The following is a 27,031-nucleotide window of genomic DNA, read 5'->3' as shown; positions in this document are numbered from 1 at the left end:
CTGGGTAGAGGCACATTCATACCTGTCTAATAATAACTAGAAGGCTAGGTCAAAGTTCAACCTGTACAGATGAGCTAGCAATAATAGGCTGAAATCAGTTTAAAATAAACTCAGGATGTTTGCATGGTTTTAATTTAGAATCTGTAAACAAAATACCCTAGGTATTTGAAGTGAAGTAAGTCTGGTAAATGACAAGGGAGAGCAGTGAAAGACAATTGGAGGCAAGTTAAAGTTCAACTCAGAGTCAGGTGTCTTCGCGTCGAGACAAAATAGCAAGAATCTGACTGATTTCAAACAGCTGAACCTTAGAAACTGCTTCAGACTTTTAAGCATGGCCCAGCTGGACGAATTTGCTTGACATAGCTCATTAGCTTATGAACAAGAGGGTTCAAAGGGGATTTTGGCTTTAAAAGTTTTGAGGAAAAAAGTGAAACCATGTTTTAAATACCCAGCCTGGCACTTGCTATATATTTGAATTTCATTGTATGTTAGGAGGTCGCTTCACAGAAGTTTAGACTGGGCACACCCTTATTCCATTCATCATTTCGGAAACCTAAGAGTTGACAAAACTTAGGTTTGCTTCAAATCAAATCCTCATGTTTATGATTTAGGGGGTATTTTGAGTTTCTAGTTCATTTTTAAAATATGTAGCTTAGGTATTCATGAAACAGTACCGAATGTTGTTAAATGAGATGCTAAATTAAATCATTTTAAAATCACATTTTTCTTTCAAATTGCAAAACGTGTAGATATTTGGAGCATGTTTGTATGAAATCACATTTGATAAGGTTTTTGTGAAGAATTTAAACTATTGTCTAGGTTTCATGGCAATGTCTTTACCCCAGGAAAGAGAAGGATTTCTCACTTTAAATGAAAGCGAACCGCCCTCTAGTTTCTATCACTTATCCCCTTCAGAGACAGATCCCAGTTTTGTGATTCTAGTTTGGAAAGAAGGAAAGTGAAAAAACACTGTCATGAGTTAAAGCATGCAGGGCCAAGACTTGTTGAATTAAAGGCAAGCCTGCCTGCTGTGTCTCCAGGGAAAGTATTGTCTGTTTTCTCTCGCATAGATCACAGCACAGAATCTCACTGACTATGATTCATTTGCTTCTCATTCATGAATCAGCTCTGACTAAAGGTTACCTCAGAAGCCAAGCAGGTGTCATCAAATGACACTTTTGTGGTTGACACGTAAGTCTCAGTGACGGTGATGTCATCCAGCTCTGTGCTGAACCGGTCTGACTCCTTGATGACGCTGTAATTTAGAGCCACGCTGTAGCTGGCCGGTTTTTCTGTGGGCTTCTGCTTGCAATTGCAGAGCTTTCTGAAGGCTGCACGGAATTTCTGAGACATGAGGTTGTAAATCACTGGGTTGATGGCACTGTTGAGGTAAATGCAAATTCTGCAAAAGAGCAGGAACCAATTTTCCTGGAAAGGGCTAGAGAGAAATGAGTTGACAACCACAAGAGTCCTGTAGGGCATCCATAAAAGGGCAAACAGAATTACAACCACTGCCAGCATCTTGGTGACCTGTGGAGAAACAGAGAGATGCAGTACAGACACCAACAGAAACAAATCAAGCTGATCCTGCCGCCTTCTTCCCTTCCACAGTTATCTTTTCCAAGATGTAGTCTAAGACTGCCTTTCAGTCATGTTTTTTTCTTTTCTTTCTTTCTTTCTTTCTTTCTTTCTTTCTTTCTTTCTTTCTTTCTTTCTTTCTTTCTTTCTTTCTTTTTTTTGTGAAGTTTAACCCAGAAAGTAGGATTGAGGGAACAGAGAAGAATGTGACCCAGGAGGAAAGAACAAAATAGGAGTTTAGTTGAGATAGCTCTCGCTTGGACAACTGAACTCAAATTCTGTATTCCAGAATTATCTGTCAAAAAGACATTTATTCACCAGCTGCTTGCTACTCTTTGTTGAAGGATGTCTCTAAGCATTAGAAAACCTAAGTATTTCCAGGACTTTCTATCTTAAGAACTCCTAAAGACTTTAAGACAAATTTCTTTGATTGAAAAAAAGTCCCAACCTACTCTGAGTACCTGGAATGTGATGCCCTCAGGAGCGACCCACTTCAACAGTAGGTGGGATTAGTCCAGCTAAGGCTTTCCTTGCTGCTTCCAAATGTGTCTGTGACAAATACTATGAGACATATTTCTAAATCCATCTCCTTAACTGTAGGAAATTATCCTAGACTTCCTCATAGGCCATCTGTAAGATGGGACCAAAGTATCTTCCATCATCAAAGGTGATAACATAATTGTGCTTTAAGATGCAGAAAAATTGCAGGAGCTGTGGCACGTCTCCTCGGTATCAGGTAACACTCAGGCATTGCATATTTCTAATCAGAACCGAAAAGATTATAACCACTTGGAGGGAGTACTGTGTCTGCCAGTTTTCAGACCAGGGAATGGGGGTCCTGCTGGAGTGAGGTGATCAAGGGTCTCTTTTAGCAGATTCTTCTTAACTTGGTGCTCAGTGAAATCTGGCATTGCTCTCATTGGACTTACAGTAAGATCACCTGGCTTTGATTCTACAAGTAGTTTTAAGATCTTAATCAAGTTATTTTTCCATTTGGACGTGTGAAGATCTTCCTGTTATGTTTTCTTCACTTCACAGAGTTATTGAGGGATTAAAATAATTAGTGGGGTGGGACTTAGAAACCCTAAAGCACCATGAAATTCTAACCTCCCATTAAGGGCATTATGGAGAGATCATGGTTTCCCAACAGCATGATGAATGTATGCAATTATTGCAGGGATCATCTTTGCATGCAGATAATAACTAATTGATTTTCTTTAGATGCAATATTTTACACATTTAACAAGCTGTACGTCTCTTGTTGCTTTGAGAGAAACCAACTTCTTTAGTTCACACTTTGTAGATATTCTAGTGAACAATACCAGAAGTATATTCTTGCTCTTTCAATACTGAGGTGAAGGGAGTTGACAAGACAAAAAAAAAAAAAAAAAGCAGGTGGAGTGCTCCCCTTTAGTGATCATGTCCTCCCTGCTGCCTCCTTCCCAAAGCCTAGGCCACTACTAATTTAAGTAGTAATCCTATAGAGTTACCTATTTCAAATATTTTATATGAACGAAACAGTCAATTGCGCACAGGTTGAGATATTCAGTGACCTGTACTGCAGCGTTGTATTGGTTGCTTATTTCTTTTCATTGCTGAATATTATTTCATAGTGCATACATATTACATTAATTTTATTCATACTTTAAATATTTAGTTGCAATCACTGTTACAGCTATGAAACTTTGGAGTTGTATGTGACTGATTTTGGCTCTTTCTCTTACCTTTTACTTCTGTTCCATCTGTAGCAATAAAATGTACTGGTTGGTACTTTTTTATACTGGTATCTTATAAAATAATATGAAATACTCCTTTAACTTTGAAAGATAATTCTCATTATGACCAAAGCAAAAACACTAATTGATCCAGTAATACCACTCTTGGGAATATACCCAAGAGATGCCCTATCATATGACAAAAGCATTTGTTCAACTATGTTCATAGCAGAATTATTTGTAATAGCCAGAACTTAGAAAGAACCTAGATGCCCTTCAATGGAAGAATAGATGAAGAAAGTGTGGAATATATACATATTAGAGTACTACTCAGCAGTAAGACTTGTACTTCTATAGATACTGTTTGTGGACAACCTGGAAGGGTTGGTATTGCTACCACACATCACTGGAAACCTGAAATCTCCATGCTGCCCCCCATGTATTTTGGCCCCAAATTGAAGTCTTCCATTTAGAGTCCTGATTAGGGAACAAACAGTTGCCACAAGGCAGTCAGGAGTCCTTCACACCAATCTGCTTTCCAAGGAAACAAACAAACAAGAAAATTAAAATGCAGAAAATAACCATGAAAAGTAATGGAAACTCACGTTTCTTAGGACACAGTGCAATTAATTGCAAATCATTTATTAGGCTCTGGTTTCGTGGGACCTGGTGACATTTTAATTAATTGTCAGAGATCAACTTATTAGTCTTCCTAGGAAGGCATAGGATGTTTAGTTGGGATTCTTGTACTGATTGAGAAAAATACCTAAACTTTGATTCTGTGATTGATTCAGAGGGGGAAAGGTTCTGTGTGTGGTCTTGGGACTCGCTGCTGTCGGGAGACAAAGAAGACATCACTGCCTTGTGCAGCAATTAATGACTGCAGTAGAAGAAGGAGGGAGGACTGACAGACAGTGTCAAGGTTTTCTAGTTTGTGTCTGCCTTCCAGGAACGTGGGGCAGAGACCATGGCCCACGTTTGAATTTCTATGGTACTCTCTTGTGTTCTGTTATACTCTCCAGTGTGGAGGAGCTTTGCTAAGTCTAAAAAGGTGACGTCCAAACCTATCCTTAAAGAGTTTTTATTGACAGCTCTTTAACTCTTTGTTTAATGAGTGGTTTTCCAGGCATCATAGCAGGAAATCTTAATTTGTGAACAAGTTCTTTACCAATTTTGGATTCCCTATAGTATAAGTCCAGTGCTCTGCTTTCGACTTCTCAAGTAAAATAAATCAAGATGATACTTAGGAAACACATCTTGGGGATAAAAAGTCAGGAGGAGCCCTCAGTACAGAAGCCTAATCCATAACACGTGCTCAGTGAATGGTTGCATTGCTGGGTAAATGTTTATTCTTATCAAATATGTGTGAAATAGAAGTCCTTTAAATTAGCAAAGTGCTGTGGCTCTTGCACTTTTTTATGACTGGGAGACTCACTTTCAGAACACTTCATTCTGAAAGCAATGGTTGGTTAATGAATACAAACCAGTTAGCCTTTAATATTCTAATGCCATCCTTTAAAGGGCAGCAATACATTCTGTGTCTGGACTCTATCCATGTTCTCTTGCTTTCTGCATATTAACAAAAGTGTTCCGAAACTGGATATATTTTGCTCTTAGCTCTCAGCAAAATGATCAATGACCTTTTGCATTTTGTTATATTAATTGAGGCAGTTGAAGGATAAACTGACTAGATAATTAAATAGATCTGAGTGTAGCCAAGCCTCCGTGCTGATTGGGGCCCTGTTTTTTTTTTTTTTTTTTTTTTGCTAGCAGAGTGTTCCGTTTTCTTTTGATGTAAGTCTGGACATTCAGCTTTGAAAACAACAATCGGTGTGAGGCACTGCATACCACGGTGTGAGGTCACCACTGGTGTTTAAAAGTTGAGTGATGAGACTGGAAAGGGTCTTGGGATCAGCTCAAGATCCACGGAAGCACAATAAAAATGAGTAAATACTGAGTAACGATTCACTGTGGAGGGACCATGACTGTCAGACACCGCACTCCACATTGCTATGGGTCTCTTGACAGGAAGCCATGCAGAGATGCAATTCCATGGGCTTCTTGACTACTTTTGCCATCCAGTATTGAATGTTCTATTCAGAATAATTTTTAAATTGTATTTGGTAATTCTTTCTTGAGAGATAGGGCTTAAAAGAAAGGGGCACACTGGTAGACAGTTTTTAAAGATATAGGGCAAACTGGTAGATGGTTTTTAATGGTATAGGGCAAACTGGTAGATGGTTTTTAAAGGTATAGGATTTTGAAAGTGGTGCATACAACAAAAACGTTTTTCCTTTTTTCTATACAGGTGTAGACTGGGTTGAAGTGAATGTTTTCCCCAAAAGACACAAACAAGAAGATGAAACTGAACTTTAAGACTCAGGAGGCCCTCAGGTTTAGTAGGGCCGTACAATCTGCCATCGAAAGATACCAGAGTTGAGGTTACCTGCAAATGTATTTCTTTGCAACACACAGTGTGACTTTTTCTATCTGACAACCACAGTTCCACGGGAAAATATCCAAGTGTCACCCAATGTAAGTGTGCAAGACTTTCTAGGCAAAATGGATAGTGCTTTACACTGACGTATGATATAGAATGAACATGAGGCAAAAACCCATCAAGAGGGCACGGGGATGGGACTTTGAGCTGTGTGAAACTGAGGACCAAAGATAACTTATGTTGACAGTTCTTAGCACACAAGAAAGTTGAGTGCCTGTTATGGAGGGAATGTGCAGTAACATCTAATCATGTTTTCATATAACATGGCAACACAGGATGGATGCTGAGAATGTCCTACTCTAGTAACAGGAATTAGCATCCTAAAGGGAAGAAAATAAGACATCTGACAGAATCTGTGTTGTTCCATGGCACGTGTGTGTGTATTCTCTTCACATCAGCCCTGCCTCACCTGCATTGTGGAGGGTAAAGTTGACAGCAGAAAATTAATGTTAGTGTACAAGGCTACCTGAGAAGATATGCACATTTGAGAGCATAGTCTTTTTATCGTTATTAAGTACCTTAAATTTTGAGAGAAAATATTTTTTTCTCATGTTTTCAAAACAGCAAACAAAGCAAAAGTTTGGGCTTAAAGTTGGAATTGATGGAGGCTGTTTGTAAGAAGGAAGCCAGCATGAAATGAATTATTTCTAAATTGAGCCAAATGCCTGAAGTAAATAGCAAGACGATTTCTTTTCTCGCTGTGACATTAAACCCTGTTGGGACATGTTTTTTATTTCAGGGTTCTTCTGTTGCAAGCCATTGTGTTCTATGTAGCTTCTATAGTTAGGCTCCGTGCAGAACTTTCCATAATGCTAGCAACTCTTGCTGCATGGCTGTTCCAGGATTGATTACCTAGTCTTCAAAATGCTGCCCGCTGAAAGGCTGAGTCTTCCCCTGTTGCTTGGATGTTTTCTTGCTCGCAGGAGGTGGATATTTGGAAACACGCCGGGAAAGACAAATCTCAGCTGGCAGCATTGAGATTCAAATTACAATAATATCTGAATTTAGAAAATAAAATGTAACTTTGAATTTTTTTTTTTTACGTTTTATCTGCTGTGGTTTGTTCTTGAGCCATTCTATGCGCTATCTTTTCCAGGTAAGTTACCAGCAAAATGCTAACCATAGGGAACGGCTGACTCATACGCCTTACGTCAGCGTCCTTAGTTTTGCTCTATAGAGTAAGGTTACTGATTTTGAACATTTTGTCCTGCTCGGAATGTTATGATTTTCACCGCATCTAGCGTCCTACGGCTGTTAGCATTCAGGCAAAATGCTTAGTCACCCCAGGTGTTACCAGTTTCGGGGGGGGGGGTCTCAAGGCTGCGCATGCGCCAGCAGCATTCAGGCAAATTGCCTAGTCACCCTAGGGTCTTATGCCCTATGTAATCTATGCACATGCACAGCATGGTCTCATAATCTATAAGCGTGCATGGCGTAGCCATATAATCCCCTATATGTATGCACTGGACCTTTAAAAGGCTGACATGCCCATCACACACTCTCTCTCGTTCACCACGTTCTTTCAGAGAGGTCTGTGCCCTCTCTTCTTTCCTTTCCCCACTAATTATGTAAAAACTCTTAAAGTAGGTTTCCTTGTATATGTAAATATTTTCTTTATTTTTAAAGGAGACCAACTGACGTTAATTCTGGACAGAAGAGTGGATACTAACCATTCTTCAAGGTGTTCTCTCTCCTGTTCTGCTGCCTTATTCTTATTTTTGTTGATAGCAAAAAGCTGTGTCCATCCTGTTCTTGCATTTGCTTGCCCACTTACCACTCTTTTCCTTCCTCGAACAATGGTTCCCTTTCCTCCCTAGAATGATGAGGCCTACTCTACTCTACTCTACGTACATGAAGCAATATAAACATGAATACCTAGCATGAAAAATAAATATTGAGGAAATGAGTGGGGGAAAGAATCCGCCAATGCTGTGCATAACCTTACTGCCTCCCTGGAATTCCAGAGACTGGTTCATACTTCCAGCCTGAATCACACATGTCACTATGAGGCTGTGTCTCCTTTCTTCTCTGACATGGAGGATCTTGGTGGCAGGAGTAATATTTTGGGCATATTTTTATCTCTGTCCTAAAACAAGTCTATGAATAAAATGTTTGAAATAAAAAGTTAAGTTTAGAAAAAAAGAAAATTGTCTTATCTATCATCTCAATTTCTGTTGATTTCTCCCCCAAAGGTTTTTTTGGGCACTGTTTTTATTCTGCGAAAGTGAAGAATTATTGGTTATACTGTTATAAAGCATTTAGGAAGATTCAAGATTCAAGGAGATTCTAAGTTAATGTGATCCATGCTTGAGTCATGTTCAATACAAAGTGTTGATTGATGCTTTGTTGCCACAAGCTTAAGTGAGATGGGATTTGCCACCAAAAGGTACAATATCATTCTGACAGTTGTTCTATCTCATCTGCCTGATGTCACAGTCAATCAACTTGGCTTCTTAGTTACTCAGAAGTTGTAGAAAGCTGTTTCTCCCAGTGTCCCCCTGCATGTAGAGGTGACAACTTGGTCTTTTAGAGTTTATTAATCTAGGATTCTTTACTACAGTGGGCAAAGTATCTCCTTTAGAGAGATTTGGAGTTAAGTTTAAGGGAATGATGTACAGGCAAAGTGGCACTGAATCTTTTTCAAATCAGTACTGTGACTTATGGATAAATTTTCAAGTCTTTTACCTAATAATTCTTGGGTGTTTGATATAAATTAATAATTGCAGGTTTTTACCTCTGGTACTAAAGTTTGGCTTTTAAGTTTTAGCATTGATTTTCTGGCAGTTTCTAAATGTTGTCATTGAGACAACAAGACTGTGTTGTCTAACGGGCATGGAATCCAGTTTTCTAGAAGAAAAACCCGAAGAATGATCATTTAAGCAGTTGTGTAGAAACAAGAACAAGAGGTCTTGGAAGAGACACAATTTGAATCGATGGAGGTGACACCCTGGTTCTCAGCTTTCCCATCAATTTCTTTTAATTTACCAGGAGAAAAATCTCACCTAGTCCACAACAGTCATTCCGGTCAGGGCATAGAGAACTTACTAGACCTGGGCCATTTCTATTTCAAATTTTCATCTTTTTCCTCAGTAAAGTGGTGACAGAAATTTCATCTCTCCCCCTAGAGGTCTTGTGGAGAGAGGAGCAGTGATGAAAGGTCACTCCTTGGGACAGTCAAAGACATCATTAGAAAACACCCTACTTACTGGGTTTCAAGAATTGTTCGGAACACTTCACACATATGGGTTCATTTCATTCTATAATGGCACATAGGAAAACACTCTGATTACTTCCATTTGGAAAATCAGGGAGTTCAGGCAGCAGTTGCACTTCTGAATGGTAGGATCAGTACCTACGTCAGTTAGAACAGTGGCAGGTCTCATCTCACCCAAACAGATAACGTCTGTTCCTCAGGTTGAGAGATTGTCATCCTTTTTTCCTCAAATGTTAACACAACATTTGGATAAAAGATCATCTATTACAATTTCTCTTAGCCATCATTCTACCTTGTGGTCCTTCTTCCATTACTGGGGAATGCTTCAATTTTTAATCAGAACACATAAGACATTTTGTTTTAGAATGAATGTCAATAAGTTTTATGAAATAAAATTGGTATTACTAATGCCACATTTCTTTGCTTAAAGCCTAATGACCTCTGAGATCAGCCTGCCGTTTTACTATTGCAGCAAGCATGAAGGATTTGGTTGAGTTTCAAGCATTGATTTGCTCATGTGTGCATATAGAATTACAATTGTCATTTTAAAAATGACAAATCTACTTTATCCCTTTCTTATTCCCCTTATATTCACAAATTTTCTTCTAAATTTTTATGTATTCCACCTTGGCATAGTTTGTGTGTTTACCAATTTTTCTATGCCCTTTCCTAACAGAATGTGAGGTTCATGGGGTAAAAATTTGTTCATTGCTGGGTTTTTAAGTTTTTAATTAGTGGTTAGAATTTTTAAAGAAACATTCAATGCAATTTTTGTAAAATGACTAATAAATTTAGCCGCTATGTATATAAGGATAAGTTTCATTTTTCTTGGAAAAATATAGTCCACTCCATCTTTGTCTCATATTCAGCATGCAGTTAAGACGGACCAGAATGTGAGGATGTGGATCAAAGGCTGTGATTGCCTACTAGAATTAGATTTCTTGTTCTTCCAGTTTTTGAGGACTTTGATGAAACTGTTAAGCTTCAGATCTCTATTCATTCATAGCAACAGCAGTAAACGGCATGGCACGGGAAAGCCCCTTAGCACTATGCCTGACACACAGTAAGAGGGCAGCAGTATTACCTACCATCATGGTTAAAACACACCTGATACTAGTGCAAGGGGGCAGATGGTTGCACGTTGGGACTGTCAGGAAGAACAGTCAGGTGGTGTGGTGTGAGGTGGTAAAGGGAGGATGCAAGCTGGCATGTTTTAATAGTGGTTCTTAAGCTGGTGTGAGGAAGCATGAGGAGGGCTTGAGGAGAATATTGGAAGGTTCTCCAAAAGTCTCTATGCTCCAGGGAAGCCTCCAGTGTGGCTTCACTATTAGAATTTGAATCAGCTACTAACAGGAGAATTCTCTATGTTTCAATGAGTTTAGAGTGGAACAAATGTTGAAGACAAACACATTATTAAGATAGAATATATTCACATCTTTATGATGAGTGTGAACTGTCAAATACAAAAACGATTGGCTAGCCAGTACCCAAGAAAAATCACGATTTGTTTCAGTCATTTATGCGCTTTACTTCCCACAGTTCTAATCTGTGACCATTTACCAGGCTCTTTTACTTCTCAGTGCTGACATTTAGCTTCTGTTTAGGGAATGTATCTTTGTGAATTGTATGCTTGCTGGTCATTATTCTTCGAAGTGCTTTTATGAAAAATGATTAGAGTTTCTAACAAAATAAATTTCCCATTGTTACAAAATATCTTGATTTTGAACTCTTAAAAAAACATGTTGGGTCAAGTTTAGGTCAGTCAAAGGTGGCCTTCCTGAATAAATGGGATCCTAATGATGAAAGTTTGGCTTTTTAGATAGCAGAATTATACATAACGGACATTTGCAAAACTATTTCCTTTTAAAATGCCTTCAAGACATTTTCAGTAATCACTACGATTCTTTTGAGGTAAGTTAAGTCTACCACAACCCAGTAATTTTCATACCTCACTACTAAAGTGTTCAAAGAAAATATGCTTCCTTCTAGTATTTGAGCAGTGATGACTTCAAATATTGCTTTAAATTAATGGGTGCTTTTTAAACTTACAGTATGCATACACAAAGATATTTGTCCATTTTAAAATATTATTACAACAGAAAAAGTAAGCCTAATGCAATTCAATACCATCTCTTGAGCATTATTCGGAGGAAGTGTATGCCAATGAAGAGCAGCTGGCAATAGAGACTATTACTCTTCAGTTTAAAAGGTATGGCCAACCTCCGCAGCTTCCAAAGTTGGCCCATACTGGATTTTGAGCGACAGACACAAAATTGGGAGCATTTCCCCAAGGAATAAACAGACGATAGAGAACTTCTGGCTTATTTCTCTAGTGTGCTCAGAATCTGCTTGTCTGCGAATGAAGAGTCAAGTGCTCTTGAAGCCAGCTCACTTTATTAAGAGCATTTTGTGTACCTTTAAGGTGGATGTCAGCAGCAACGTCAAGAACTGTGGGCTTTTATCCCAAGTCTAATTTCTTCTAAGTGGGTTTCCTGAATCCTTTAGAGGCAAAATGGAAAGAGTCAAGGCAACCAAGACATCTGAGTTAAAGAGAGAAATGGCTCAACCCTAGGCATGTATGCTGAAGATACTAAGAAAGGACAGACCTCACCTAAGATTCGGGGTGGGGTAGAAATTTCTCCCTGTGAGCTTTTTCTTTTTTTTTCTATTTTAGAGAGGTATTTGGCCTCTATTGATTTGAATTAGGGCTTCAGATGGAACTTTTTAGCAAATAAAGAGCTCCGGGCCATGCGGTAATGCATCCAATCTGATTCAGTCTGGCCCTCTGTCTTAAGATCCATCAGTGAAGCAAAGAGAGTGTCATGCGTGAAACAGTACAAATTGTAATGGATTCCTATTGCGGCACAAAAGAAATCGCCTCAAGGATAGTACCAGCTTAGTTTTTGGGAAACAAACTGGTTCATCCAAATACGCTTTAGAAAGAGTGAGTTAGGAGGATAGAACCACTGGAGTGTGAGCATTTACACGTCACTAGTAAATTCAGATGTTCAGTAATTTATGATCTTGCTAGCTCTGTTCTTCTAATCATGAATGGGACTTAACTCTGCTATCATCCTATTTATTATCTATGTCCCGTTTTGTGCCATGGACAGCTGTGTGACTCCTCTTCCTGCTATTACCTGCACCGATCCCATCAGGAAAATAAAGACCAGCTTGCAAGGACTTGTAGCTTTCTCCCCTAACACTGATCTTGGTCCGCACCCATGACAACCAATCTCTGCTCATTCCACACGTAGTCCTGCTTCTATTCACTCCGTTATCCATCTGTCCACAGAACACTTACTGGATACTGCCGTGCAGACCCACACAGTACCAGGTGATGCAGATGGTTCAGTGATTCAGACACACAGTTCCTGCTGATGAGGGCAAGAGAGATTTCTTTTCTGTAACCCTTCTTAACTCCTTGGGCATTGGAATTAAGTTTTGTTCTACATCTATAAATAATTCCTTCTAGTCCATTGGCTCTTCTCATGAAGATTTAAAAGGCGTGGATTCTTCTGTATTCAGAAGTAAAGCCCAACAAAAACGCCTTGCCTAATTTCTCCTCTTCCCACTGTCATTTCATCATCAGGCTGGTCTGTGGCTAGCCTTCCTGGGTCTTTCTCCATCCCTGATCTGTCATCTCCCTGTAGCACCATTCACCGACTCAAGGGGTCGGGGATAAATGTGGTGAGGAGTCTGCTTTCACCACATTTATCCCCGACCCCTTGAGTGTTTGTCTTCACAATTTTCTACTGATCACTACTGAAACAGTATGCTGGTTTTCTGGCTTATGCTCAGAGTAAAAAACTTAGCCATTTCTTTGTTCCCAGTACTCTGGCCACTTTAAGGTTTCTTTCCTGTACCACAGCATTTCCTACAGAGACTGTGCCTGTTCTTGAGCCTTTATCAGCATCTACTTGTTCAGAATCTTAGGATAACTGTGTAGGCGGAGTCTGCTTGTTCATTTCCTGGTGGCGAAGACCTGAAATAATCACAAGTAAACTGTATTAATTGAAACACTGCTTGGCCAATCACTAAAGTGTATAGCTAGCTAACTCTTATATCTTAAATTAACCCATTTCTATGATTTTATATTTTACCATGAGGCTCGTGGTTTACTGGTTAAAGTTCCTAGGCATCTGTTTCTTTTGGCTCCTACATGGCTCCTCTTTGACTCCCCCTACTCCCTCTTCCTTTATTTGCTTTGAATTCCTGCCTTACCCTATTCTTTACCACAATAGGCCCAAAGCAGGTTCTTTATTAGCCAATGGTATTCATAGCAAGCAGAGGGAAATCCCACATCATAAATGCTTCTTCTGAGCCCCAATTCTAGTTTATTAATTGTGCCTTTGTGGTTTCTAAATGCCCCAGGGGCAAGCCATGTTCGCCCCATTGAAGTCTGTTGTCCTTATTTACTGTCCTCACTAAGATAAAGTACACTCTCAATAAAGGGTAGTGTTAATCTATGGTTATTGTTTCCATATTCCAGGTCCTATGACAAGTGCTTAAATGGTTTTTCTTTTTTACTAATCCTAATTACTTTTGAACAAAAGTATTGCTATTATCATGTTTTGACAGATTACAAACTGCGGTTCAAGACTGTAAATTAAGTGGTTCTGACACAATTCTATAATATTGTAGAATTCATGCTCACAAATACCATTACTATTTTCTCTTCCAATAGTTCAAGCGTCACCTTTGAATATTTTTCTTTCATTTTCTACCCATTTATTTACCCTAAATCTATTGATTTTATTCCAAATGAGCAAAAATCTGTCTATATTCATTGCTATTTATCTTATTTTGGTACCCCTTTGTATGATGACTCCCATTATTGCAGATATCGTCTAAATATTGCCTTTGACCCTAGTTCTTAATTATTTTCCTATATTGAAGATATAATGATATTCATAGATCTTGCTGCGACATAAGTTTTTGCTTTGCAATCTGCTGGTGATTTCTTTTATAGCCCTTAAATCTTGTCCAGCTCCTAAAATAGCTAGGTAAAGATTTTTTCCAGTGCCTTCATCTTTCATTAGTCTTAAGGAGGCACTGGCAGTTACCTTGCAGGGTTAGTCTTTCAGGCTTTCTTGTCTTTTCTTGTATAGTTTCCTCTGCTGAAACCATCATCTTTCTATTCCATCCACAATATCTCTTAACTCACCAGGCTCAGCTCAGGAGTTCTACTTTCCACATAGCTCTATGGTTGCCTACTTCTTCTTCTTCTTTTTTTTTTTTTTCGAGACAGGGTTTCTCTGTGGTTTTGGAGCCTGTCCTGGAACTAGCTCTTGTAGACCAGGCTGGCCTCGAATTCGAACTCACAGAGATCCGCCTGCCTCTGCCTCCCAAGTGCTGGGATTAAAGGCGTGCTTCTCAGTCACCAAAAGGCAATGGTTACCATCATAACTGTATTGCTTTGTAACTTTAGTTCTTTTGTGGTGGCATGAATAAAAATGGCCCCAGTAGGCTCAGGGAATAGTACTATTTGGGAGGAATGAGGAGGCAAGGCCTTGTTGGAGGAAATATGTCACTAGTGATGGGCTATGAGGTTTCAAAACCCTTGGCTGGGCCCAGCATCTCACTCTTCCTGCTGCCTGTGGATCCAGATGAAGAACTCTCAGCTTCTCTTCCAGCTCCATATCTGCCCGCTTGCTGCCATGCTTCCCAACATGCAGAAAATGAACCAAATCTCTGAAACTGCAAGCAAGCCCCAGTTAAATGCTGTCTCTTATAAGAGCTGCCTTGGTCATGGTAGTTCTTCATGGCAATAGAACATTGACCAAGACAGTTATTACTTTCTTTCTTAGATTGCAAACTCCTTGTGATCAGAAATGTTGCCTCACTCAGATTTGCAAGATGGTGCCTAACACAGTGCTTGACCTAGAAGTTGACTTTTTAAATTAACTTATTGGTGAAAAGTGAAAATCTGTCAGGATTTGTATCTATGCTTTTTATTTCCCATGTTTGCTCTCTTATGTAGCAACATGATGGAATGGACTGTAAGAGCTTAACTAGACTGTACTGAAGCCAGAGTAGAACTTCCAGTTGGCACTGCAGTTGGTGTATACAAAATAGCTGATTTTATTGCTCTTAATATTGAGATATATCTACTTGATTCTTAAAGAAATTCCTGGAGATTCACCCTGGCACTTTAAACATTAAATATTTCTCCTACAATTTTACTGTGACGATGAGCCTATTCCCATCCTTTTTGAGAAAATAGAAACTGTATCAGGGAATTCTTTTTTTTATGCCCTACCTCATATCTGTCATCACTCAAATATTAACATAGTAGAAGCAATACAAGCTGAGCATTTTCAGGACAAGCATGCTAGGTATCACCTTGTGTCACTTCACTTTACAGTTCTCAGAATGTCGTGGAGTGCATAGAACTTACTTGCCATAGTGCTCCCAGTCTCAAGCAACTCAGTGAGATACGTGGTGTCACTATATTTCCTCAGCTAATTACTGCTGCCTGAATAAACACACTGAGTTTACCTATAGTCTCAATCTCCATGCCAGTCAAACAGGATACTCTACCTGTTTTCAGCTACTATAGAGTTATGTCTAAGGCAGTCTGACAGGGTGTGTAGCCAGAAGGGACTTGAGTTGTTCACGAGAGGCAGAAACACTTTATTTTCTAAAATGCTATACTAGCAGTACTCTGAGATAAATTGGAAGAGGAAATGAAGAGGCAAGTACAATGCATACTGAGCCTCTGTAAGTTTGGTGAGACTAGCCACCTCACCTACCTGGCATAGAGGAAAGAAATGCTGTGGGATTCAGGTAACTACAACAGGAAGAGGATGGTTTCAAGTATAGTAAATTTCAGAGAGAAGAGACTTCAGAAGAGAGTGTTTTGAAAATGGTAGTTAAATAATTGACAGAAAGAACTGATTGTAGTCCTGAAACTACTGCCAGAGATCATTGAAGACCTATTTGGAAAGGAACTTCGAGTGAGGTGACTGTAGTGAACTCACCATTCCAACCTCAGTCTCTTTCATCTCTTAGTTTATTGTTCATGTTTTCATCAAATGAACATTTGTCTTATATGATAGCATTTCTGAGACAGAAATCCTTATTTTCATACTGGCCTCTTCTCTATTCTTCTATTGATAATAACATAATTTCACACTCTTTCTTTCCTTTATTTGAAAAGACTTCTTCCATTCTTTTCAAGAGTCCTCCTCAATTCTCCATATACCTTTCATACTCCCAGCTTCAAGAAATTTATATAACTTCTACTAAATTAATCATTGAGTTTTCCCCTGGCCCTTATATTCTGGAGGGAAAGTACTGTGTTCAAACCTTAGCTTTATTAAAAAGAGATGTGTTTTGGCACAGGTGACTAAGAAATCCTGTTCTATAATTAGTCTCCACTTCTCAAGATTGTTGTAGAGATTTACTGAGTTAGTATGTTTGTTCAAAGCACACAAATAATGTAAACATATAATAAAAAGTTGATGAATGTTTATTATGCATGGGACTTAGAGGTATTCTTAGTGTAACTCTCTCTGAGCACATCAAAGGAGTTAAAGAATGATTTACTGACTTAGTATTCCTCAATATTCTGTTAGACATGTATACTGTCTATAGTTTTGATATTTTATGAATGAGTAAATAAGTGGTATTTTAAAAATAAATTTCTGTATTAGACACTACAATCTAGCAAATAAAAACCTCAGCCCCTGAAATGAATTAGGTCTTTATGAGTTGTTGGTCAGCGAGCCAATAATACTGCCAATACTCTTGTTTACTGTCCAGACCATGACAGTAAGATCCTATTTATTGCTGAAGGCACCACACAGATCTGAATAATAGAATGGAGAAATCAAGTTGTTACTTCATTCTGTGATATGTGATTTTAAAATTTGTTGTTTTTATATGAGTGGGTGTTTTACCTTCATGTAAGTCTATGCATAACATGAATTCTTGGTGTGCACAAAGGCCAGAAGAACCCCCCAACACCGTGGAACTTGATTTGCATGTAGTTTTGAGTCACCACATGAGTGCTGGGAATTGAATTGGGTAGAGCAAATTAGAAGAGCAACCAGTGATCTTAATTGCTGGGACAACTCTCCACTCCCCTGACCTGGAAGCTTCATTCAACCCTACTAGATAGCTTTCTTAGTACCAGAAGGTTCTATGCATACTACTAGAAAATAAAATAATCATTAGTCTTACCAAGCTGTGACCCCTCGGAGCTTCAATAATGGCTGTCCTGGAAAGACATGTCCACTGTCCCAGTAGGAGCATGAAGATCCTGGGAGCAATCAACCACTTTCTGATTGGATTGAAGGCCCACTCCACAAGAGGAAACCCATTCCTGGCACTTTAGGAGGACCAAAAACCTGTTGCTAGATATATCATAGGCCCGATGAAAGAGCTCTTCTGCCTTCATCTGTGATATGTGTATCCCAGCATTCTGCTTGCATTCCAGCTAAGACTCTGTCTTCCTTACCTGTCAAATTTTGCTGTTAGTGTCTACTGATTTTGTTTTTACATATTTCCTATCTGCGGTCCTTCCTACACACCTCAGCCATTGCTTCTTACCCCAAGTCTTATATCCTTCTTGCTGGACTGCAATAGCCTCATTTCTGGGTCCTTGATTCTTGCTGGCTAGATAGTATAATTTTTAAATCAAGTTAAAAATGTCAAAGTTGCATTTTCTACCACCACTGGAAAAGACCGTGTTGGTTCTCTAGTACTTTTTGACCAAGTTAAGATGCTTTCGGATATCACAAAATACATGCCAGGGTCTTATATTGAATACCTTGCTTACACAGATGACTTCTGCTTCTATGAACATCTTTGCTTTTTGTGTTGGCTTGGCAGATAATTATTCTTTAAGAATGGGGGTAGGTCTCACCGCAGTTGAAGCTGGCTCTCTAGCCTTATATGTCATAATCACCCTTTATTGCTGCCTCTTCTGCACACTATAAACCTTAACTGCCTGCCTTTCCCCTGCTATAGGTGTTGATCTTTCACGTCTTACAGTAAGTTCTATACAACAGTGACATCATTGGTTTTTCTAAGACAGTGCCTGGCATGAGATTGGTGCTCAATAAATGATTATTGGGTTAAATAAACTACAGGTGAGCTAAGCCAGAAAACATGATAAGGTTTTCAAAGCCAGTTAGAGGAGACTGGAAATACTGTTTTATGGGACATGATGTCAGTCACACAGGGACATTTACCTGGATCTATTACTGTCTTCACACAGGTACACATATTGCTTATCTTCTCTGGGTTGCCATTGCTTTACCTCTTTGTTTCTTCTGTCCAAAGAAGAAATCCTCAGGAGAAGATTTTTAAAGCTGGTGGGAAAGGCAACTGGATATTGTATTACAAAATGAATTACTGTCCGATTCTGCAATGCTTCAGAATTACCCCTGTCGGAGTTGTAGGGAAAAAAAACCTTCCTACAAGGTCTTATCTACTAAGTTTATCTCCATCTACTGGTTAGTTTCATTTGAGTAATTTTCGATTTTAAAGAAGGATTTAATAAAAGAGATGCAAATTTTACTTATGACTAGGGAAGGATATGGCACAGGTAGGTAGTATTTTCTTATGGGCAACACACTGTTGGCTATGAATGAGACCCTAAGCATACACAAATTTACCCTTGATACTTTTACTTATATTATTTATGAAAAGTGGTGTCTTTGAGGAATATGCCGGTAAATATTTCACATTTATTTATCTGAACAAAAGGAGAAAAGACTTTATCATCACATTTATTAATTTCTATAGTGAAATCATGGAAGACAAGGTCAATTTTAAGCAATGCTGTGGTGGTACTGGGTGCAGAGGTGGAAAGAATGGACAGCCTGCTCCTGCAAAACTTGTGCCACAAGGCACCAGTGTTTCCTAACGCTTGGGGAGCCTTTCACATTCCAACTCAGTGCTGAGCATCCGAGAGAACACAAGGTCTTGCTATTTAGGATATCGGAAGTAATAGAAGGCAGACAGGTTAATAATTCTTCTGGCTAATGTTACTAAATCAGAAATAAATACAAAATACTATGGACGCATAGGAAAAGCACTTAAATGTGTACTGCTAGCTAGGGAATCGGATGTGTAACTCTGCCTGAGAATTTCAGCAAAGGCTTTGCGGCGTGCATTTGAGATTGATTTGAAATTTGAAAGACAGTTGGGAAACTGCCAGATGAAGGAGGTTCTGGCTGAGAACAGAGCATTTTCAGAGAACTGAAAATAATTTTGCTCGGTTGGAGCATAAGGTGTAAGTTGAGAGAGCCATGGGAGATGAAGCTGAAAAGTGCGGGAAGGTGCCAGGATTTTATTTGTTATGCAAGGCGGTTTAAATGGTAGGCTTCGGGGAACCCTAAAAACTATTTTTGATACCGTAGCTCTCCATGAGAGAGAGATCACTTAATCAGCAATGTGCAGAGTGCTTTGGTGGAGGGGGAAGGGAGTTAGAGAGGCTGGCTAGGTGAGCATTGAAATAGAACAGTGTGAGGCGGTGAGCTGGCAATGGCAGTGTGGGTGGAGAAGTGGGTCAGCTACGGGAGTCACCACTAGAGCCTCAAGATCTTCACTACTGCTTGGATTTAGGTCAGACATAATAGGAATGAAATGCGCTTAGATGGACTCGGGTTTCTATCTGTAAACAGAATGGACAAAAGAGGCATAGGAAAGTCACAATCTCCCTCAGGCCACCCCTACCCACATCTGTTGTCTCTCGCAGGACATTGTAGTTGATTCAGGGTTGCTTGTGTGCAAGGCAAACATGAAGGTTCTTGAAGTTAAAAAAAAAAAGTTATTGTCCAATATTACCGCATCCTCCTCATTTAGGGTGATGTTGGACACGTCCTGTTTGTGAAAGAATGTTTAATGGCATTATAGGGGGTATTGACTATAAATGGATGCGAGACTTGAAATTTTGCTGAATGTTAATTCAGGTGTACATTTTACTTTTCTCCTATTTATTAAAAAGGCAACAAAACTTAAGAAAGGTTCAGATCATTCTGAAAAATTGGATTTTTTAAAAAATTCATAAGGAACTGTACAGATAAGTACAGTTTGTAACTCTCAAGAAGAGGTGATTTTAAGATCTTTTGGTCTATCAGCTGAGCTGAGAATTCTGCAGTGGTACAGGATTTCTCCTTTTGTAGACATATAAGAATATATTCATATATGTACATATGGATACATATGCCACTAGGAGATGTATTGATTGCACACTCTGTGTGTATATGTATGAATATATTAATATATAATACACTAATATATATTAAACATCACATATGTATTTGGATGAAAGCTGCAGCTCTAACGTTGCAAACAATCAGGTGTACTTATCTAGGATGAAGGACACAAATCACACAGCTAAAGAGGTCATCATTTAGTGTATTTATGGGACATGCCCTTGAAACAATATATGAATCAGGAAACTATTCTTTAAATAAAATCCAAGTGGCATACTTAACTACCTGTGTGGTAAGGGGTAAATTACTTATTTTATGTAACTTAGATTTTTTTTTTTACACTTGTATGAACAGAGCTGAGTCCACGTGATGGGAAGAAATAAAGCAATAAAACATGAAAGGCAAATCAGTGTAAACAGCCCTAGCAAACTTGGGAAAGTTTTTTTGAGACCAGGTTTTTCTACATAACTGTACTGGCTGCCCTGGAACTTCCTTTGTAAACCAGCTGGCCTTGAACTCAGAGATACACCTATCTCTGACTCGTGAGTGCTGGCATTAAAGACCTGCACTTCCAACTTTAATGAAGGCTTAGTGCTAAAAAGCTGACTACTCTGATGCCTGACACTCACTGGCTAAGGTCCTGGGTGAGACGGGAGATTATATTATGTTGAGCTAGGTTCTGAAGCAGAAAGGAGAGTTGTTCTCCAAGAGATGCATGCAGTTGCAGACTGCTGAGTCATGCAGCTTTCAAGACTTTGTGCTCCCAAATCTTAGGGCCAGGGCATTCCAGGACCTTGCCTTCGCCTCTTTCCTTTGTGTTTGTTCAATTAGAGTCTGCTGTGTTCGTTAAACTGCTCAGTGACTCTACTAACTGGCCTTGAAGTTGTAGTCTTCTTGCCTAACCTTTGAAGTGCAGACATCACAGGGTTGAATCATCACCATGATTAATTTTCTTTGTGCTTTGTGCAAGATTCTTTCTTTTTAAATACATTATTTTTAATATTTTGAGATTATAATTACATAGTTTCCCTTTCTGCCCTCCAACTCTTCCCATGTGTCTTCACTTTGCTCTTCTTCAGGGCCTCCTTTTCTTTAATTGTTGTTATTGTTGGTGGTGTGTGTATGTGTGTGTGTATGTGTGCATATGTATCTGTATGTATTCCTAATTGTATAACTACAACTGCCTCCACCTGTGTGATGTTCCTGACATGTTTTCAGCCCTGTCCATTTGATACTAGATAACCTACTAGTGTACTCTTCCCTGGGGAAGACTATTTCTCCTTCCTTCAGTATTCCATAGTTGCCTGCAGTTCTTTGTCTAGAGTTGAGGCCATGTGAGCCTTCTACCTTCCCTGTTAGCATGGCTATGGCTACTGATGTCCTCTCTGGTTTCTGTACCGAGCTCACAGTGAGCTAGAAAGATGACTCAGTTGGTAAAGAGTTTGCTGCACGAATACGAGAAGTGGAGTTCCCATCCTCAGCACCTGTGTGTGTGCTGTTGCTCGTGTCGGTAAGCCCAGGTCTTGACAAATCCATGAGTTCTATTAGGAAGAGAACTTGTCTACAGAGTAGGGTGAAGGACAGCCAGAGAAGATAACCCTTGCTATCTTTGGCTTCCACACACGTGAGTATGTATATATATTTATATACCACTGCAGACATGTGCATGCGTGCATGCGTGCACACACACACATGCACACACACACACATACAAGAGGTGGGTAACGTTAGAGAAAGACTAGAGAAAGGTAGGAGGAGAGGAGAGCAGGCACATTACAACCTTTATTTCCATGAACTCACAGAATGGCTAGCACTGCGTCGGAACATATGGGGGAGGAGTTGAAGGAAGATTTAATTCCTGAAAAGCAGGGATGGATGACACCATTTGCAACATTATAAACACCACCACCGTCTTCAGTGTCATCCCCCAAATGGCACATGTCGCTTTAAAAAGGGAAGCTGTTTTGTTTTGTTTCTTGGACTTTCAACAGTTTTCTTTAGTAAGCACTTCATAGGAGGAAAGGCTGGTAATTTGAAGACTGGATTAATCAGATAAACCTACAAAAATTGACAATATCAGAGGCAGGCGGATCTCTTTGAGTTTGAGACCAGCCTGGTCTACAAGAGCTAGTTCCAGGACAGGCTCCAAAACCACAAAGAAACCCTGTGTAGAAAAACCAAAAAAAAAAAAAATTGACAATATCTCTGGAAGTTTCTATTGGGATTAGGTCATACTATTTTCTTATTCCTTATCCTGTAAGACAAGAGAAATTGCTAAATGGTTCCCCTGGAAACAAAACCCGAAGCCTAGTTTGTAAAATATCTTACATATCCCTGTGGCCCATGAAAAGTAAATATTTAAAATTAATGTATTTATTGATAGTACAGAGTTTTACCAAAAAGGGCCCCTGTATTTCCAAATTTAAAATTCAATAACGTATGCAGAAATAGAGTCAGTGATAGAGGTGGCTTCTCTTCCTAATGCTGAGCATAGGAGCTGAATGCACTGCAGCCTTATGGCTTTGTGTAGTAGAGCTAAAATGTAGCAAAAACCACCACTTAAACCCTGTCTCTGTAGAGTCAAACCACCCGACTGTTAAACAAAAGACTAATTCAGTTAGGCAATCCCTTCACATAGCTTCTAGCCACTGAGTGCAGCTGAATTTAATTTATCTCAACTCAGGTAGTTTACCACAATATAATCAAGTCTTTGAGTAATAGAGAAAAGTTTTTGATCTAGATTTTTTTACATTGGAGATATGAGTGAAAAATGAGCAGGCAAAGAAAGCATCATATTTGTCTTTTGCACAAAAACAATCTTTCTTTTATTCTCTTTAAAAAAAAATGTAGCCCTCTAAGCTATGTGCATTTGATTTTAGTAACTCGGTAAGAAGGTGCTGGCCCAGATAAGTATTTATTAAAATGTAAATTACACTTGCCTAAAAGAAAAAAAATCAGAGAGAAATATTAAAATAAAAGTCCTTAGGTTATAGGACATGCAGATTTGAACCTTATGAAGAATTAAGACTTTTTTAGAAAAGGGCAAGGCTAGAATATAGGTCTCTAAGTTTAGAACACATTGGCCCCATTCACAGCCGTGATCCCATTCTCCGGGGCCGCCCCCTAAGGTCGAGAATGCATCTCATTTGGTTTCATCAACAACCATACAAGTAGAAGCACCCATTTTATTGATGAGAAGTAGAAGTACCCATTTTATTGATGAGAAAACTGGGGCTTAGGAAAACTGATTGAGGCATGATTGCTTTTACTTCTTGTATTCTATTTAAGAATAATTTCATTATTTTGGGAGTAAGTGTGAGCCTGCTACATATTGAATGGCCCCTTCCTCATCCCTTAGGTCTCATATGTTCATGGTTTTTAATCTGCGGGTCCTGACACCATCAGGGTCAAATGACCTTTTCACAGAGGTAGCCTAAGACCATCAGAAAACACAGATATTTACATTATGATTCACAACAGTAGCGAAATTACAGATACCAAGTAGCAGTGAAAATAATTTTATGGCTGGGGACCTCCACAATATGACAAACCACATTGAAGGGCCACAGCTTAGGCAGGTTGAGAACCTCTGTCTGATAAGGAGGATCTTACTCCTGCAAACATATTGCCACCCATCTCTCAGCCTTCCAATCGTCCTTGTCCAGAGCTGGCAGCTTTTCATCTCTACACGGCTCTCACATGCTCATCACTAACATCCTTTGAAAGTATTGTGAGCATTTAACTTAACTAGCAATCTAAAGTACATTATAAATGCTGATAGGTGCTAATGACTGTAATCAAAAGAATGGACATTAGACCAGACAAGCAAGCTTTAAATACCATATATACACATACATATATATATATATATACGTATGTATATAATGTAAACATGGGTATAAGGAACAATATACCCTTGCTGCTGATACTAACTAATGTTTGGTTTCCAGTTAATATATGCATATTCTTGATTGTCTTATTGCATTGTTACTATTTGTCTTGGCAGGTGGCCAATGTTTCTCTCTCCATCTCCATGAATCAAGCTTTGGGTAATGTCCAGCTACACCTTGCATTAGGTAGCATCGCTGTCTAGCCATGGAAGCAAAGACTTGGTAGTCATTACTCACGTGCTCCCTCCGTCTTCAGAATAAATGCCACGTGAATTGAGTGTCACGCACCATTCAAAATGCTGCATGCATTCCCTTCAGCTACAGCCCACCTTTTATTGCCAACATCTCCACTTTTATGAGTTTGCCCTGTTGTGTGCATGTATACATGTGTGTTTATTCATCCAGTCACAGTTCATAATGTACTAGGTAGCCTAGAGATTAAGAGATAACAGTATGCCTGACCCACATACAGGCTTTAAGAGCACATTCAGTTTTCTACCCATATAAATGCAATTAACTGTTTTCCCTGAAGGAAATAAAAAAAATTCGGATGATTTGAAAGAACCAGTATTGTTGATTGCATGATTTCTCTTTTCTTTTTTTTTTTGATTTTTATTTATTTCTCTTTTCATTATGAGAATAAATATCTACTACCTATTTATTACATGCAAGAGAGAAGCAGGAAGAATTGAGAGCTGGGCTCATGTGTATCTTAGGACCCTTGTGCTGACACAAACAGATGAGTATATGTCACAGAGCCTCCTATTTTTACATTATCTGATGAACGAGGTGCTTTACTCACTAATAAAACCATCATTCCACTGCAGCTACATGTGTACTTAGGTTACCTGAACACATAAAAGAGTTCCAGTTACACTAAGCTAGAAACCTACATTAAAAAACTGTCTCAAAGTCTCCTGATAACTGTGTCGTCAAATTCCTGAAATTACCTTTCTTCGTCATGCAATAGAATTTTCCCCTACAGAGGCCGGAAGTTTTCTCAATGTTTAGTTATCATTTTCTGAGAGACACAAGAGTTTTAAGCCAAGACTCCTGGGATTCTGTTTACAATCCCCTACATCCTAACAGGGAACTGCTTCCTGCTACAGGGCTAGCAAATCCCTCCATTTATTTTTAGATCTCCAGTGGATCCAGAGGTGTGTTTAACATGCAAAGCAGAAGCTTACACTGGGAAACATTTGCATGATTGTGTTTTGGTTTTGCCTTCAGCTAAGTAGGACAAAGTTGATCTCATTTTACCTAATCTCTATTCCACACTTCCCCTCTTCATTTCCAAGTTCAGCTTTGCTTACCTGCTTCCTGGAAGACACAGTGTTGTTGAAACATCTGTTGGCGGCATTTACATTCAAATTCTTGTTCTGATGGGTTGACTCATTTTTCCACATTTTAGAGTTCTCTTTAGGGTCAGAAGGAATGGGGTTTAAGAAGAGGATTCTGGCTATAAATCCATAGAGCACAGTGGCCAGGATCATTGGTACCACGTAAAAAACACCGAAGTCCATTAGGTATATAGGTGAGTAGTAGTTCCTGGAGATCTTGTAGCCACAGGATACCACAATGGCACCTTTGTAGGTGCTAATATTGAGATCCAGCAAGAAGAACCAGAGCATGCAATAAATGGATGTGAAGGCCCAGACAAATATAATGATCTTTTTGGCTCTGGAAAATGTGCAGAGAAACTGGGCTTTGATGGGGTGGCAGATTGCTATGTATCTCTCAATGGTAAAGGCGGTTATGGAACATGAGGATGCGTTAATCCCTAAATACTGGAGATAGGTAATGCAGAGGCAACCAGCATAGCCATAGACCCAGGAACCGTAGATGCTGTCGGTTATGTTGGGGAGGCCTGCAGCTATCAGGACCATGAGATCAGCCACAGCCAGACTCACCAGGTAGCAATTGGTAGGGGTTCTCATGTGCTTGGTTCTCATGACCACCAGGACGACCATGATGTTGCCCACGATGCCCAGTCCGCAAATAATGAGCACAAGTAAGATAGTGACGACCTGGTACTCGAGTGCCACCACTGCCTGGGGTTGAAGCTCGGTTTGGTTCAGTTCACTGACTGTTTCATTCTCCATCTTCTGTGGCTTGAAGTTTCTCTCTCATACAGACTCTTTAGAACATCTCTCTACACTTCACCTTTATTGGAATACTTCTTCCCCCTGGGAAAAGTCACACACATGTTCACTCACAATGCCATGACCGCCAAGCAAGGTACAATTACAGGCGACTCATTTCCTCTCTTTACACCTGAGTTTCTACAGTAACGGGGCTCCTATGCACTTCTGGAAACTCCTTATTTTGCAATTCTAGGCAGAACGTAGCAATTGTTTTGACCACATCATGCTAAGAGGACAAGGTAAGTCTCTCTTCACAGAGGAAAAATGCTGAAGACAAGAGAGGCAGAAAAACTCCTCTTTTGAAGCTGGGTCCACTCGGGAGAACAAAAAACAACAAGCAAACAATTCCAAACTTAAAAAGAAAATGTGCTAGTTGCAAAATAAATACAAAGAAACCCCTCAGTTGCTCAGAAAAAGTACAGTGAAGAAGGAAAAGGTAGCAGTGGAAAAGCCGAAAGCCTCAGTGGTCAAGCCTGGTAGGAATTTAGCTACTGCCTCTGGCTCTCAGGAGTAAAACATCATTAATAAAATAGAAAACCTTTGCACATAAGTTCCCCATTTCCCCAACCCCCTGCCTCAATAGAAGACAGTTTCTTCTCTTACCTTTTCACTCTGTCTCACTGCCTGCTTCTCAGGGCAGACGAAAGGGAAATAGGTCCAAGTTTCCAGTCCTGCAGAAAATCGTGTCTAGTCTGTCTGGCAGGGAGATCACTTAGCAGAGGCTCAGTCTTTGGAGCGGCAGTTCCTCCAACGCCTCACATCTCTTTTCAACTCATGACAGACCCTACAGCCGCAGTAACAGAGGCAGCAGCAGGCGCA

At 39.4% G+C, this 27,031-nt stretch overlaps 1 protein-coding gene across 1 annotated transcript in view; it reads right to left on the bottom strand.

Moving 5' to 3' along the window:
- Trhr (thyrotropin releasing hormone receptor) overlaps positions 1-26,170 on the bottom strand; it is a 30,113-nt gene extending 3,943 nt beyond the window's left edge. The window contains exons 1-2 of the mRNA XM_050163354.1: positions 25,382-26,170; positions 1,144-1,530 (exon numbers count right to left, since the gene is read on the bottom strand). Coding sequence (XP_050019311.1) covers positions 1,144-1,530; positions 25,382-26,170 — 1,176 coding nt within the window. The remainder of the gene's footprint in view (positions 1-1,143; positions 1,531-25,381) is intronic.
- Between the last annotated feature and the right edge of the window lie 861 nt (positions 26,171-27,031).

Source organism: Alexandromys fortis, unplaced genomic scaffold (genome assembly GCF_014885135.2).
Source record: "Alexandromys fortis isolate MF-2015 unplaced genomic scaffold, M_Fortis_MF-2015_v1.1 scaffold_17, whole genome shotgun sequence".
NCBI classification, from domain to species: domain Eukaryota; kingdom Metazoa; phylum Chordata; class Mammalia; order Rodentia; family Cricetidae; genus Alexandromys; species Alexandromys fortis.
Note: the sequence above shows the minus strand (reverse complement) of the source record. Positions and strands in the feature narration are given on the sequence as shown.